General features: G+C 59.7%; 2 protein-coding genes across 2 annotated transcripts; both read left to right on the top strand.

Moving 5' to 3' along the window:
* Positions 1-96: 96 nt before the first annotated feature.
* Positions 97-7,517, top strand: EXOC3L1 (exocyst complex component 3 like 1). The gene is made up of 13 exons (XM_035337045.1): positions 97-184; positions 548-708; positions 1,756-1,975; positions 2,288-2,948; positions 3,109-3,226; positions 3,396-3,521; positions 3,758-3,858; positions 4,278-4,388; positions 4,547-4,676; positions 5,726-5,848; positions 6,325-6,480; positions 6,702-6,826; positions 7,331-7,517. Exons 1-13 carry the CDS (start codon positions 97-99, stop codon positions 7,515-7,517), a joined length of 2,307 nt encoding a protein of 768 aa, XP_035192936.1.
* A 1,815-nt stretch (positions 7,518-9,332) lies between these two features.
* CTRL (chymotrypsin like) lies at positions 9,333-12,226 on the top strand. The gene is made up of 7 exons (XM_035336732.1): positions 9,333-9,557; positions 9,774-9,877; positions 10,008-10,087; positions 10,349-10,430; positions 10,528-10,708; positions 11,220-11,333; positions 11,520-12,226. The coding sequence occupies exons 1-7, from the start codon at positions 9,506-9,508 to the stop codon at positions 11,705-11,707; spliced, it is 801 nt and encodes a 266-aa protein (XP_035192623.1). The 5' UTR covers positions 9,333-9,505; the 3' UTR covers positions 11,708-12,226.
* The last annotated feature ends 3,255 nt before the right edge of the window (positions 12,227-15,481 follow it).

Below are 15,481 nucleotides of genomic sequence, written 5' to 3'. Positions count from 1 at the left end.
GGGGGCTGGCATGTGGCGGCCGTGCTGGATCACAGCCCGGCTGTGGCAAGAAAGCCTTTGGCACGGCTTCGGACACTGTGCTGTGGCCCCACGCAGATGCATCAGGTGCCTTTGGGAGAGCAACCTCAGCTTTCGGCAGTGCAGCAGCCCCAGCCGGAGGCTCCTTGCCCTCCGGGACCACCAGGCACAGAGGCTGTGCCGGCCGCCAGCTCCCCACGCCAGTTGCTGACTCACTGCCCCAGCCCTGCTGTGGCGTGAGACCCCTTTGGGCCACCCGTCCTTGTCGTGCTGGGTCACCTCAGCCCGGGTGACGTCCTGAGCTGGCAGGCTGCGTGACAGCTCCTCAGGGAGGCCTTCTGCCCACCGTGGTGGGATCGCTGGGGGCCCTCCCCGGAGGTCCCGCTCGCCGCCGTGCTGTCCGGCTGCCCACATCTGGGTGTGCTTGGACGTCCGCTCGCCGCCGGCTTCCTGCTTCTGGCCTCGGGGGCCCTTCCTGCCCGCAAGGAGAGGCTTCGTTGTGCTCGTTAACCCCTGGCTTCATCCCCAGATGAGGAGTGGCCAGAGGTGGAAAAGGCTGAGAAGTTAGCGAGAGGAGCTGCTCTGAAATGGGCTTCGGGGGTGTTTTACCGCCCCGAAAATCTGGAGGGGCTCGGGCAGTACCGGAGCCGAGAGACGCAGAGGAACAGCTCCATCCAGTCGCGGCTGAAGGTGGGTATTTGTCACGTCCCACCTGACGGATGCTTCGCCACCTCCCCAAGGAGGGATCCCAGCCAGGGTCTTCTGCATTGGATCATCTTTTTTTTTCTGCCTCTGCAAAAATCTCATCCTTTGGTCAGCACTCGGTGGGAGAAATGCAGTTGTTTAGGGGAAAAGTTTGGTAACCACTGCCTACTACCCCTGGGTGTTGTCTGAAGTAATAAAATGAGTCTCCTGTGCCTGCCCCATCCTTGCCTGCAGATCCCCCACCGGAGCAGCAGTATTTCTGCACGCACGTAAATAAGGGATGCGCACAGCTCCCTGCTCAGGGTGACTCTGTGATCCCTTTCTGCATAACCCGAAGAATGATTAACCTGACCAGTCTGATTTTGGACATCCTGCCCTGAATGTGGGTGAACTGCCCAAGAGGCAACTTGTTTTTAGTTGCCTCAGAAACAACACCTTACTTCTGTTGATCCTGCATAAAAGTGCTTCTTTGCACCAGGAACCAAAAGCTAAACGGGCAGACGGGGTGTGAAGATGTGCCAGCGCTGCTGCAGGGTTGGAAAAACTGGAAATCCATTTTGGAGCAGGGCTCATGGCCACTGAGGTGTTTCATGCCGTTAATCTGCCTGGTGGACATCCTGGGGGCTGTAAATATTTTGTAGAAACAAGGTAGTATTTTAGAATTGGAAGGAGACATCTGGTTACTGCTCACCCTGCTGCCCTGGTAACCCCACAGTGGTGCCCTTCTCCCACCTCATGCTCCGTAGCCACTGACAACCCCAAACCCTGCAAACAGTCTCAGTAAAATGTGACTTAGTGTCCTCAGAGGGGTGACGTGGGGCGTCCCTGTCGCTGGAGCAGCCTTCTTGAAGCCGGTGAGACGGGGTCATGGTGAGGGATCTGGGAGATGGGAAGGCATGATGGCAGAGGCAGCTCTCACCCTCCGGGGCTGGGGAGGTGCACGCAGGGCTGGCAGGGCTGGGGCAAACGGTGCGCGAGTCCACCAGCCTTGGAGAGCTTCCCCACTGCCTTCTGTCCCCTTCTGCTCCCCAGTCCACCGTCCAGTCCTACCTGGAGGGGGTGAGTGCAGGGCTGGAGCAGCTGCGGTCGGCGGTCCAGGAGGTGCAGAGCGTGTGCCAGGAGCTGGGGGCAGCGCGATGGGCCCTGCTCGACTGCGCGGACCGCTTCCAGGACCTCCGGCAGATGCGGGCGCTGATGGCAGAGCACGTGCAGCTGGCCTCGGTGGTCCAGGTGCTGCCCCAGCTCTTCTCGGGTAAGGCACTGACCCAGTGCTCGTGGATTTGGGGTGGAAGGCACTCGGGAGTATTCCAGTCCAACCTTGGGCTCTGCACAGGGCTGGTGGCAAAGCTAGAGCAGGTTGTTCGGGGTGATCAGGTTTAGAAAGTCTCCGTGGATGGAGATGCTGCCGCCTCTGTAGGGCCTCTTCCAGCACTGTGTTTCCAGAGGCCCAGATCTCAGACCCTTCCCCTCATCATCTCCCTGCTACCCCATGCCCATGATCCCAGCACCGGCTCCCCTTTGCCCCCTGCACTCAATCCTGGCATCTCTCCTCCCTCTCCCACAGTCCACGAGGTTTTTTCCCATACGCTGCAGCTGCTCCGTGGGCAGCACCTCCTGGAGGCCCACGCGGAGATCATGATGATGGAGCACCTCCGGGATGACATCCTCTCCCAGCTGCACCTTCGTGGGCTCTCCAGTGCCCAGGCAACTGTGCTGTCCTACTTCAGTGGCCTGCAGGAGCTCAACGAGAGCCTGGCCAAGCAGCTGTGGGGCATTGTGGGCAGCAGCCTGCAGCTGGTGCGGGAGGACCCAGTTCTCTTCGTCACCGCTGTAAGGATCATCGAGAGGGAGGAGAAAATAGACGATACTCTGCTCCTGGATGCCACCTTCCTGCCCCCTGGCCGCCCAAAGGGCTGGAGGCAGAAGTTTTACCACGTTCTCCAGGAAACCATCACAGGAACCCATTTCCACGCCACCCGCGTGGATGCTGAGGGCCCAGGGCTGTCCAGGCACCTGGAGGCACTGCAGAGGGACATTGTGTCCGAGCTGCGTGTGGTGAAGGACCTGATGGTGCAGTGCGTCCCAGCCCACTACAACATCCTCAGCGTCTGCGCTGCCACGTACCACCAGGCCCTCGCTAGCCACCTCCAAGACATCCTCCGAGAAGACCTGGACAAACAGGCGCTCTTCCACCTCCTTAAGTGGGTGCTTCATGTGTACCACAGGTCAGCGGCAGCCCCAAGCAGGGGAGGTGCAGGGAGCCAGGCTGTCACCAGCACCCAGTCCCTGGCTGCTGGGGGTGGCCTTGGGGAGGGCAGAGGTAGGAACTGCTGGAAAACTGGAAAATGCAGGTCTTCCCAGCCCTGTCCCACCTCTGCCCTCCAGCTCTGAGATGATGGGTCACCCGGACCTTCTCCCAGAAGTGGATGTTTCTTCTCTGGGCCCCTTGATTTCCCCCGAGCTTGTGGATCAGACAGAGAGGAGATACGTGGTGAAACTCAAGGTGAGTGAACAGGACAGCCATGGCCACCTCACACATCTGCTCCGACAGCAGCCTGGGACCCTGAGCCTGGGGGATGGGGCCCAGGACTTGCTCCCGGGCTGTGCATTGGGTCCGGAGGGAGCTGGTACCTGACATCTTGGGCTGGCTGTGGTGGGCGTCCTTCCCACAGGCTACTGTGCTCGAGTGGATGCAGAGGACCCTGAAGATGGAGTTCGAGGAGTGGTTCTGGGAAAAGGAACCCGAGATGGACCATCAGGGCTTCTTCCAGTCAGACCTGCCCGTCATTGTCACGAAGGTGGGTCCCCAGCACCGCGGGTTGGCACCTTGCTGTCTTGTCTAGGGCCACACTGTGCTCGTTGTAGCTCTGAGATGTGATCAGGCTCTCCCCTTCCCTCTCCTGGGCTGCCACTGAGGGGCAGACGTGCAGTGCCCCATGAGGAGCAGCTGGGGCATGGCCATACTGAGAGCCCCCCAAAAGGGGGCCATGGCCTGCAGCCACTGACTCACCTCCACTGTCCTCTCCCCGTGCAGATGCTGAATAGTAATATCGAGGTAACTTCCTCGATCACCGACTCTCTGCAGCAGAAGGTCTACAACATGGCCTTGGAGGAGCTCGAGGCATTTCTGGGCCGGTCAGTGGAGCCCCTCACACCCCTTCCCCTCCTCACAGACCCTGCGTCCCCACAGCCCAGCACCGCAGGCTGATGGCAGAGCTCTGCCACGTGGCACCCGGTGCTGATCCAGGCCATGGAAGGCTCAGCAGCATTTTACCCGTGGGGCTGCTGTCCCAGCTCCTGGTGGCCATCAGCTTCCAGGGCCTGTTCACCCAAGTGCCTCCCTGGTAGCACGGAGCCTTGTTCTTCCACGGGGTCCAAGATGGGCCCCCCTATCCTACCCACTATCCTACCTCCCAGTGGCAGGACTGGAAAGAGCCAAGTGAGCTGGGAGGGTTGTGGGAAGCGCATGTGCCCCCAAGAGCCGTGGGAGCACCCCTGCTGCAGGCGTTTGTGGCAAGGTGCCTGCCCATCGTGGTTCACTCGCTGTGTTGCAGCCTGCGGGAAGCCCTGGTGCAACGCGGGAAGGAGCACCAGAAGGATCGTACCATACCCAAGTACTACGTCCCCTACCTACTGGCCATGCTCAACAACATCCTGGCTCTCAGGTAACGTGCCCCCGCCTCAGCACCTTCTGGCTGCCTCTCAGGGCAACCACTCTACCTGAAGGAACCACAAGTTCTCCATCCCCCTGCCCAGCTCCCTGTGGGACTAGTGTCCCCACCGTACTTCCCAGGCTACCTGTCCCCTCCCTTTTCTCTTCTAGCTCCTCTGTCCCCACTCTGCACCCCAATTCTGCCTGCAGAGAAGTCCCTGTGTCCCTCCGGGCTGCTCTAGACAGGACGCAGAAAAAAGCCTGCCAGCTGCTGCTGGAGGAGCTGCTCCTTGACCTGCAGGTATGTTTGTCCACAGCCCCTGAGGCTGGCGGGGATGCAACAGACCCGTCTCCAGAGAGCAGCACTATTGCTACACTGCCTGCTCCTGCCCAGGATATGGGCCACGTGCTCCATGACAGCGGGCTGCATCCAGCTGGCTATCATCCTGCAAACACAGCCCTGCCAGCCCAGCTCCCAGGCCTTGATAAACCACCAGCAGCTCACTGATGGCTGTTGCCTGCCAGCACCACCCTGTATCACCGAGGCAGATGGCCCCAAAACCACTAACTGACAGAGGCTGGGAGCCACAGCCCACCTGGGCTTCCTCGCACTCCTTTTTGTGGCACAAAACCAAGCAGGAGAGAGGCAATGTCCGTGCAGAGGATACAAGCCAGGCTGTGACTGCCCAAGTCATTTCCTGCCAGTATAGTCAAACTGACATTTCCCGGAGTCTGGACGAAATCTGGAAAAAAATAACGGCATTGCTATTTAGGGCTGGAAGGTGAATGCCATGGAAACAAAAGAGCCACTAAAGAACGAAGCGCTCACAGGCAGCGTGGAGATTGCCCAGCAGATAGAGAGAACGTGTGCCTCTAGGCAGGAAGAGGATGCTGCGCAAGGACAGCAGGGGAGGAGGAGGTCAAAGCCCTGAGTGAAAAAAACATGTTATGTCTAAGCAGGGAAAGTGGAAAGGAGTAGAATTAAAAATTAAGTTGCAGAAGGACAGGCCAAAAGCAAGCATGTGAGGAGAAGCTTGCTGCCCCAAACCTCAGGTGCTGCTTGGGTGCAGTGCCCTGCAAAACTCCACGACCCAGGTGAAGCTCAAAATGCTGGTCTGTGGGCATCAAACAGACCCAAAAGTGGTGGTCCCAGTGCGTTTCCATCCATTTCCTAACCTACATCACTCCTAGTTTGTTTTTTTCTGGCAGGGCCCTCTTGTGCAAATAGGCAAGGCAAAGCAGACATGCTTCCAGGCAGCAGGAGGGCAGGTGCTGTGCCACCCTTCAGATGGAACTGCTACAAGAGCAACACGGTGCAGGGCACTTCATGTTCTTCTGTGCTTCTTTCAGCCCCTGTGTGTGGAGCTGGCTTCCCGTAAGTGGCTCTCTGGGTCCCAGCTGGTCAACAGCATGTGCGAAGTGATAGACAAGTACGCAAAGGACTTCTCCCGTGTCAAGAAACCTGTCTTCACGGTACAGTTGCTGCAGGGCTTCTCATATATCCTCTGACCAGCTGCTTGGCTCTAGGGAAAAGATGTAGGGCTTTGAGCAAACTGGTCTGTGGAAGGTGTCCATGCCCATGGCGGGGGGGGGTGGAATTAGATAATCTTTGAGGTCCCTTCCAGCCTGGGCCATTCTCTGACTGTGATTCTACGTCGGGCAGTAGGGTGCAGTGCTGGGGCCTAGGACACAGCCCAGAGGCAGCGGGATGCTGGGGGGGGGGCAGAGATGCAAAGCCACGGTCACTGAAGATTTGCTGGAGAGCCTATGTCCTCCAGAGCAGCCCCGGGGGCTCCGTCATGCAGAGATGTTCGGGGTTTCCCCCAGATTCAGCTGTCCTTCTGTCCTCAGTGCTTGGTGTTGTGTCTGGCCCCTTCCCCCTCCACCTTTCCTGGGCAGTTCATGTCTTACCCCCAGAGCTAACAGCTTTCTTCTCCCCTGGTGCCCAGCTCCTGCTGACAGAGTGCGAGCTCCTGGTTGCAAACCAGTACCTGCGGGCACTCATGCAGAAGAAGATGGTGTGCAAGAGCAAGGAGGAGCGGGGACAGTTCTGTGACCGCCTGCTGCAGGACGCCACGCAGCTCCGGGAGCTCTTCTGTAGCCTGGTGAGAGGTGCCCGAAGGTGGTGGGGAGCTGGGGTGGGGCTATGAGGAGGGGGCATTGCACAAGCCACGGGGTAGCTCCATAGCAAGGCCAGCGCAGAGTTAGGAGCTGTTCCCCTCCAGTGGGTGCATGGGCTTAGGAAAAAAGATGGGGCAGTTACCCTTGGTGCACTTGTGAGGAGAAACTGGCTGGAAGCTCACATACGTCCCGCTCTCCCTCTCAGGGCCTGGACAGGAGCCAGCAGAACCTCGAGGCCGTGTTTGCCGTGCGGGAGCTGCTCTGCCTCAAAGACACGGCTCTGCTCAGCCTGGAGGTGCTGGGCTTCGTCACCAAGTACCCTGACGTCAGGTAGGGAGCCCAGCTCTGCTCTCCCATGAGATGGGGTAGGCAGGACTGCACTGGGGAGCCAGGTTCGGGCTGCAGAGCATGCAGAAAGCATTTCCCTTTCCCATGTCCCATATTTGAGGGATTCTTGCAAATTTGCAAGGGCAAAGACATAAAGGGAAAAGCAGCTCTGCTGTGGCATTCACCTGTCCATATTTAGTTGCCAGAAGGGTGAGCAGTCACAAAACCAAATCAGAAATGTCAGAATTGGCAAAAAAAAAAAAAAAAAAAAAAAAAATGAAATGCCAAAACCAAAAACGATAAGGTTTGTGGGATTATTTTCAAACCTATTTAAAGATTTGGCTGGTTTGAAGTGCCAGCTCTCCCCAGCCTCAGCTCAGCTTCTCTGGATCAAGGGAGGTTTGGGGGATGCGAGTGCTGCGGGGCCCAGCGATGCTGTGCAGGGCTGCAGAGGAGGCGGTGCTGTGGGCCAGCTGCACCCCGGCTCACCTCCTGCTCTCTGCCCAGCGATGAGCACATCTCCACTTTGCTGGATCTCCGGGGTGATGTCTCCAAGGAGGTGCGACACATGGTGCTGGAAATGATGGCGCAGCACCCCCAGGCCCTGCCCGAGGGCTACCAGCCCATCTTCAGCACCATCCTGGTCCCTGCACCAGAGCTGCCCTTCTGCCTTCGCAAGGGCAAGTGTGCCTGATGCAGCCCGCTGCCTGCCACGGCCCTGCTGCCCCCATGGACACCCGGACCACGCGGGACAGCTCCGAGGCTGTGTGCGGGGAGAACGGAGATGCCACGTGGCAGCCCCCTTGCGCTGCACCTTGCCCTGTGTGGGGACAGGCTGGACATGTAGCATCCTTCTCTGGTCTTGCTTTGCTGAGCCAGCTGTCACCCCTCTAAGCAGATCCAGGAGACCTGGGTCAGGAGAAAAATCAACCCACAGCTCTGCTGGCATGCTGAGGCAGCAGTTGAGACCTGCTCAGGTTTAGCCTGTTGCCTGGAGGAGAAAGAAGAGCAGCAGAGCAAAGGACAGGAGGCTGCAGCTGGGGTGAGGCCAACTCTCCATGGGGCTGCAGAGAAATGGGCACTTCCCTGAGGATCCAGACAGTCAGAGCAGCCTGGGCATTGATTCTTTGATCACCCCAGCTCTGAAACAAATCGCAGCATCGCTAGGCCCAGGCTTGCCAGAGGGTTTTGGCCGTGTAGGGGCTTCCTCTCCTGGTAACCAGCCTAGGCCATGCATGAATGGGGGGAAGCATCTCAGCCAGCTCATCATGGCCCACGGTAATGGAGCAGGGGTCTCACCACCCTGGGTAATGCCATCAACTCTCCCTGCTGGCATGAAGAGAGAGCTCTGAGGTCTGGTGACCTGCCCAGCTGCTGGACCCAGCTCTCTTGCCGGCATCCACAACAGCACTGAAGTCCAAGACTCCAACATCTTAAAGGACATGAAAAGAGTTTCACCTGTGCGTCAAGCATCCTCCTGTCCCAGCTTCCTCCGTGACAGGCAGCACCACCCTGGGCACCGGTTCTCCCTCCGTCCACTGAATTGTCCAGCACTAGGTCATCTCCTTCCCAGGAGCAAAGCAGGTCTCTGTGCTCAGCTCCCTTGGGAGCCCCCTGCCCATCCTTTGCCATCTCCTCCTGCCTGGCCTGCACATGCGTGCGCAGCCCCACAGCACCTTGGCTGGCAGGAGAGGTGACCTCCCCACTCTGCTGCACTTGCTGCCTCGTGGCGGGCCTGATCCTGCTGTCCTGTATGGCACTGATACAGAAATAAAGACTTGAGCTCTGCACACACTTGCCAGCGTCCTGAGTACGCGCCAGAGGACAGGGCACGGGGTGGCACGGAGCAGAGACTCTGTCCCTGTGCTCAGCATCGCCCCAGGGATAGCTCCAGGCACTCAGGCAGGCGTTACCCAGGGACGTGGGTGACAATGCAGATGCTGCATCCTCCCTGCACCCAGGATGGTAACGGGGAGGCTGTGGGGACAGAAGTATTCCGTGAGTCTGGTCTCAGAGGGGCTGGGCAGCTGTTGGGGGGTGGCACAGGGGTTGCGGGGTCAGCCTTGCCATCCTCACCGTGCGCTCTCCACAGCTCCTGGCTGCCTGGGAAGGCTTCTGCTCACCCCAGCTGGCTCTGGGATGCGCTCACCTGCACAGGGACACACCTCCAGGGGTGGCCTTGGGCCCTGGGAACATCCAGCTGGGACGTGTGCCTTCCCAGGCACGTGTCCCACACAGAGGAACACAGAGGAACAGCCCTGGTGCCAAGCAGATCTGAAACAGGCCTGGGGACGTGGTGATCTCCCACAGCCCTGGCACTGGCACCCACCTCAGCCCATCTGGCACCACCTATGTGCTGGCAAAACTCAGCCTAAGCAGCATGCGTGCCCCCGTCGTGGCCCTCCAGGACCCTCCCTCCCTGTAGCATCAGAGGCTGCAGCGAGGACCCACACAGCTCATCCCCGCAGTGCCCCAAGCACCCCTGGTGCCTTTCCGCAGCCCATTCCTGCAGCCGTTGGCACCAGGGCCACGTGGGGCACGGCAGGCGCAGGCCTGGCACAGCACCGCTGCCCACAGCTGGGACAAGGCTCTACGGGGACCTTGCCCTGCCTGGCCACGAGCCACGTGGCTGCCAGCTGCTATAAAGCCCACGGCCCTGGGACACGACCATGTCCTCCCAGGATGGCATTTCTGTGGGCAGTTGCCTGCCTGGCCCTCGCCAGCGCCGTCTCAGGTAAGCGCAGCCACGCATCCAGAGCGGTGGCACAGTACCGGGCAGGTGCAGTGGCCTGCGTCCCTCTGCTCCCCCAGGCACAGCACCCAAGGTGCCAGCAGGTCCTTGGGGTGTGGGAGGCCCGGGGCAGCGGGGACGGCAGCACGGAGCAGGGGGGCAGCCACTGAGCGGGGTGCTGCGCCTGGCCACTCTCATGCCCCCGAGCCTCTTCCGCAGGCTGCGGGGTGCCCACCATCAGCCCCTCGGTGCAGTACAACGAGAGGATCATCAACGGGCAGAATGCGGTGTCTGGCTCCTGGCCCTGGCAGGTGTCCCTGCAGGTGTGTCACCGTCCTGCGGGTCGGGACGTGGGCATGAACCCAAGGGGACACCCGCACCCCCTGCCTGTCCCCAGCCTCGGGCACAGCCACAGGGCTCAGCCCCAGCTCTTCTCCCCCTTTTCCTCCCCAGACCCGTACGGGATCCCACTTCTGCGGCGGCTCCCTGATCAACGAGAACTGGGTGGTCACAGCTGCCCACTGCGAATTCAAGTGAGGAGCAATCCCCTCCGGCACCCGCCAGCCCCAGCCCCGTGCCGGGGAACGCCGGCCGAGGGACGGGCACAGCCTCAGGATGCGCCGGGCATCGCGGGGCAGCCCCAAAGCCCAGCACCAAGGGGACCGAGCAGCCCATGGCTCCCTCCCCAGCTGGCCCCTTGGCACCACTGCAGGTCCCGGGGCTGCGGAGCCTTTGGGCCAGGTGCTGGCTGCCACAGGGCTCCCTGACCCCCCCCCCCCTCGCACCTCTTGCAGCCCCTACTCCCACGTTGTCGTCCTCGGGGAATATGACCGCAACTCCGGGTCAGAGGCCGTGCAGGTGAAGACTGTGGTGAAGGTGAGTCGGGTGGATGCGGTGCGGAGGGGGTTACGGCTCTGTGCCATGGCGCGGTGGCTCTTGGAGGGCTGGGACGAGACCTTCTGGCTCTTGGCAGGCCGTCACGCACCCCAGCTGGGACGCCTACACCCTCAACAACGACATCACCCTGCTGAAGCTCTCCTCGCCTGCCCAGCTGGGGTCTCGCGTGGCCCCCGTCTGCCTGGCCCCAGCCAACCTGGCTCTGCCCAGCAACCTGCAGTGTGTCACCACCGGCTGGGGACGCACCAACACGAACTGTAGGTACCCTGCGGCTTCGGCAGGCTCCCGGCCAGCTAAGATGCCTCTCGCAGCGGGGGGAAGACGGCGCGCACGGCCGTGTGTGACCGTCCTCCTTCCCAAAGGGCCCAGTGGATGCAGGGTACCCACGGGCACCTGCTGGGGGAGCACGCGATGTGCCCGTGGGGAGCCGGGAGCTGTGCGGTTGCGTGGCTGTGTCTGGGTGTGCACAACCATGTGCACGTGTGTGTTGGTGTGGGCACGGGATTGTGCACATCCCCGGGGGTGTTTGTGCACAGGCACGAGCTCGCCTTTGCTCTGGGCTGTTTGCACCTTCCCGGAGATGAGTGTGCAAGGGGTACGGCTGCAGGGAGCGGCAACACGCATTGCAGGGCAGCTCCCGCACCTTGGGCCTGCCAGCAGGAGCTTCCCCGGGACTCCCCGTGCCCTTAGTGCAGCGACGTCCGTGTGCTCCCGGAGCCCAGGGCCGTGTGCCTGCCCAACGCAAGCTAACACTGTTTTTTTCCCCAGCCAACGCCTTGGCGGTGCGCCTGCAGCAGGTATCCCTGCCCCTGGTCTCCCAGAGCCAGTGCATGCAGTACTGGGGCAGCAGCATCACCAGCTCCATGCTGTGCGCCGGGGGGGGTCGGCGCCTCCTCCTGCCAGGTGAGGAGCTGGATCCCCCCTGCACCGCGGGGCCGTGGAGGATATGGGGGCGGTTGTACCTGGGGAGCCTGAGATCGAGCTCCTAGGGGAGCCGGCGTCCGGGGTGGCAGGGATGGGTTTGGAGCGAGGTCCCGGGACCTCAGCACCAGCAGAACGGAGGCAGAGCGAAGCGGGGGCTCTCCTCTCCGCAGGGTGACTCCGGGGGCCCGCTTGTGTACAAGAACGGGAACGTCTGGACCTTGATCGGCATCGTCTCCTGGGGAAACAGCAACTGCAATGTCCGCACGCCCGCCGTCTACACCCGCGTAAGCCAGTTCCGAAACTGGATCGACTCCATCGTCGCTCAGGGGTAGAGCCGGGGACGGAGAAATCCCTTTGTCAGGCTCCGCGCCCGGGCAAGGTGACCTGGGCAGAGCCTCCCGGCACCTCCAGTCCTGCCAGTGAGGGGCTGAGCATGAAGCGAGGTTCCCCGCGCTGCAGGGCAATAAAGTGCCACCGTTCGCTTGCGCCAGGCACGGTCTCTGGCTCCCTTCCTCTCGTGGCGCGGACCAGGAGCACGGGGGCAGCACGTGGCTCCTTTCCCTAATCCCGGAGCTCGGTGCCCGGCTGGGACCTGCCGAGCCTGGAGGCATCCATGGCCCAACCCCAGCAGCGGGCACGGGGCTGGCTGTGGCTCGGGGTCTCTGTAAGCCAGCAGCTCCACAGCACAGCACCAGCAAGGGCTTCGAGGCTTGCAACAAGAGCAGGGAGGGGGGAGCTGCTGGGTGCACGGCTTATAAAAGATCTTCACCTGGACTTTAAAGCAGTAACACGCGTAGCGGTGTGGGAACACACGAGCTGAGAGGGAGAAGCGTCACGGGCAGCTCCATCTCTCCAGCAAGGTGCAGTGGGGCAGTCAGAGCCCAGCATGCTGCGGAGCAGGTGCAGGCTTGCGGGGTAACACAGCAGAAACCTCAGTGCCATCCCAAAGGAAAATTGGAAGATGAGAAAAAAATTTAAGGCCAGGCAGTGGTTTTTCAGAAGAAAGTGGAATTTTCACACAAGCAGGTGCCGGACAAGGGCAGCAGGGCAGGTGGATGCTGCTTTTCCCAAGGTGCTCTCTTCAGCACCCTGTTTAAATAAAATCTCAGTTTAAATAAAAAAGCCAGGAGCCAGCCAGGGGCTTAAGAGCTGGCTCCTGGCAGCTCAAAATAGAGCTGGTCATCAGGGCACAGCGGAGAGGAGCAGGATCAGGCTGTCCCAACGTGAGCAGCGTTTTTTCCTTCGCCAGCGATGCAAACACGATATAAAACCTTCACCGCATGAATCGTAGCCCCCCCAAATGGCAGGCAGCAGCGGGGACACTGTGCCCAGGGGTCTGCCGTGACATTTGGCTCGTGCTCTCACCCAGCGGTACCTGAAATAACGCTGCCCCGTGGAACAGGCCCACTCTCGGCTTCAGCTGGCTTCCAAACAACTTTAAAAGCAGCCGGAGATGCAGGGAGGGGCTGTACGGGCAGCAGAAAGCGCTGGCTGTGAGGCTTTTGCTCCCAGCTTTCAATGCCTTGGCCGACCACCGTTCCCACCTGGAGAGCAGCGTCCCCCAGCCGCCGGACCGCGCGCGAGCCTGAATGAACGACAACAGAGCGATGGGGTACACGGAATACATTTACGTGTTTAACGGAGTACACAAAATAAATAGCTCTGTACACTCTAATCGTAACGTTACAGACTAATTACAATGGTTCAGACTTCACTCTAGGAGACAGCGCTCGGCGTGGAGGCAGGACTCGGAGGCAAGCCACAGAACTGGATGCTTCTCGAGGCAAACGGCCCCGCCGGGGACTAACAGGACGTGACCGCCGTACTTCCCCGCGGTTCCAACCCAGCACAGGAAATTCGGCAACCAAAAATAACAGCAAGCAGCGGAAGGCCTCCGGGCCAGAGGGCTTCCCGGGAGGTGTCTTAGCGAAAGGCAACAGGAAAACTCACAGCATCTGCGTGCGCTGGCGGTAGGTGCTTGCTTCTAGTTTGGGCCAGGGTTTGTTCCACATTCAACAGAAACACAGTGCAACGTATTTGTGACAGCAGCGGGGAGCTCATCTGCCACACACAAGGGATCTACAGTATTACCGCAGGGGAGGACAGCAGGAGGAGGAAACCACGTCGTCGGGCAGGCAGCAGCCCTCTCCACCGAAGAGGTGCCAAGGGTGGAAGGCTCCAAGCTCCGCGATGCCGCTACCACGGGGCATCCCTGCTGCTTCACATTTTTTTGGCAAATTCACCGCTCAGTAACGAGCACCTGACACGCACACACCTGCCTCTGGAGCACCTGAGAGCTGCATTTTTAATCCAGGCTGGAAGACGAGACCGAGTGGTCAGAAAAAGCACCAAAAACCTCCCGAGAGCGGTGCGGGGACCCGGGGCTGGGCATGGGGTGCCCCTCTGGAAGAGCAAGGGATGAGAGCGGGCACCAAGAGCACGGGAGCTGCAGCAGCCACCGCAGAGAGCTCCAGGAAAGCAGCGGGCAGAGGGAAGGGGGCACCCTGAAGAACGGCACCTCGATGCCCACCGTGAGCCTGCAGCAGGGTGGCAACAAGCAGCCTGGAAAACAACTGGCGTAGTCTAACCGAGGTGAAGGGCAGCGCCGACCCTGAGCAACGGGGTCCTCACAGGGAGCGTTCTCCCACCCCCAAGGCCCCGTGTGTGCTGTTACATCGCTCCAGGGCTCGCTGTGGCTAACGCAGAGCCAAATCCAGGCCCCGTGGCGGGGTTAACCACAACTCGTGTCCATGCATGGCATGAGCTGAGTGCATTGACCTCTCAGGCAGACACCGTGGTTCTGCGAGAAAGCAGGACTGAAACAGAGCAGGGTATGGGAAAATGCAAGTTACCAGAGCAGGACATGAGCTAAAGGAAGAAAATATCCAAATGGCAACGAAGTTAAGAGCCTGAGGTTTCTCGTTTCCAGAACAAGTGTGTAACCCAGGCCCTGTACTTCCACATCCCGACGCAGGCCAGCAGGTCAGAGCCCTTTGGGCTTACACCCACCACGAGGCTGTAAGGCTGTCCTTCGCATGCATTTGTACATTTCCAGGAACAACAGAGTCCAGGAACTGGCAGAAGCATCAGGACGCTATTGTAATCCCAACATTAAACAGCACAGACTGCTGCTGGACTGAAGGAGTGAGGGTTTCTACCGCCACCAGGCTCGCGTGTTAGTTTTGAGAAGCCTGAGAAGGGTGAGAAGTGAATCACACCTGGACGAGTAATTGCCCTTTAGCAAAAACATGTAGAAAAATACACTACGTACTCAAATCTGGATGCAAAGCTTAACAGCCCGTAGACTACCCAACATTGCTTCTGGAAGACTTTTTCCCATTCATCTCCAATAGCCCTGCAAATATTGAGGAACCAACAGGTTACTGAGGAGCCAACAGGTCCAACTACTGCCCCCAGGAGAGCGGGCAACCTCCCCGGACAAAGCGACGGGATTTCTTTACACAGCAGTGCTAAGTTCCAGAAGACAAACACACAGAAACCCCTTTACTCCTTAAAACTGCTTTTCCCTGAAAGAAAATACGCTGGGACGCAACACCCCGAGCTCCTCATCGTGTCTCATGATCCCAGAAAGTCCCAAACCCACTGCTTCTAGCCCCAGCATCGCCTTTGCTTTCTCCAAGCACCCCAAGGCAGCCGTTTGCCACTAGGTGTCATTCCAGCTTCGTTTCGTTCTGCTAACGGGAAACACAAGCGCCCTGCTGAGAGCTGCGCCCGGCTGAAACCCTCCGCTGACACACAGCAATAGCCCGGGGCACGTATCTGTTACCTGCATTTTCCTGGCTAATTCAAAACACCACGAGCCTAATTAAGAACCGCCATTAAGAGCGAAAAAGGAAACAGAAAAAAGAAACCGAAGAGCAGAAAAACAAAAGGTGAGATTTAACTTGTAACATCCTCAAGCAAGGCACTTCTGAGAAGCGTAAACTCCTGAGATGTAAGATAAACCAAGAGCTGAGCCACCCCTGCAGAATACATACGGAGACATATGATCAAGAAAATTCACAGTGAAGAGCTTCTTACAGGACAGGCTGAAGGCACCTGAACCAAGTGCTCAGAATTACAGCACGTAGCCTGGGGGGGGGGGG

The sequence above is a fragment of the Oxyura jamaicensis genome, chromosome 11, assembly GCF_011077185.1.
Source record: "Oxyura jamaicensis isolate SHBP4307 breed ruddy duck chromosome 11, BPBGC_Ojam_1.0, whole genome shotgun sequence".
NCBI lineage: Eukaryota > Metazoa > Chordata > Aves > Anseriformes > Anatidae > Oxyura > Oxyura jamaicensis.
This window is presented reverse-complemented; position numbering and strand designations above follow the sequence as displayed.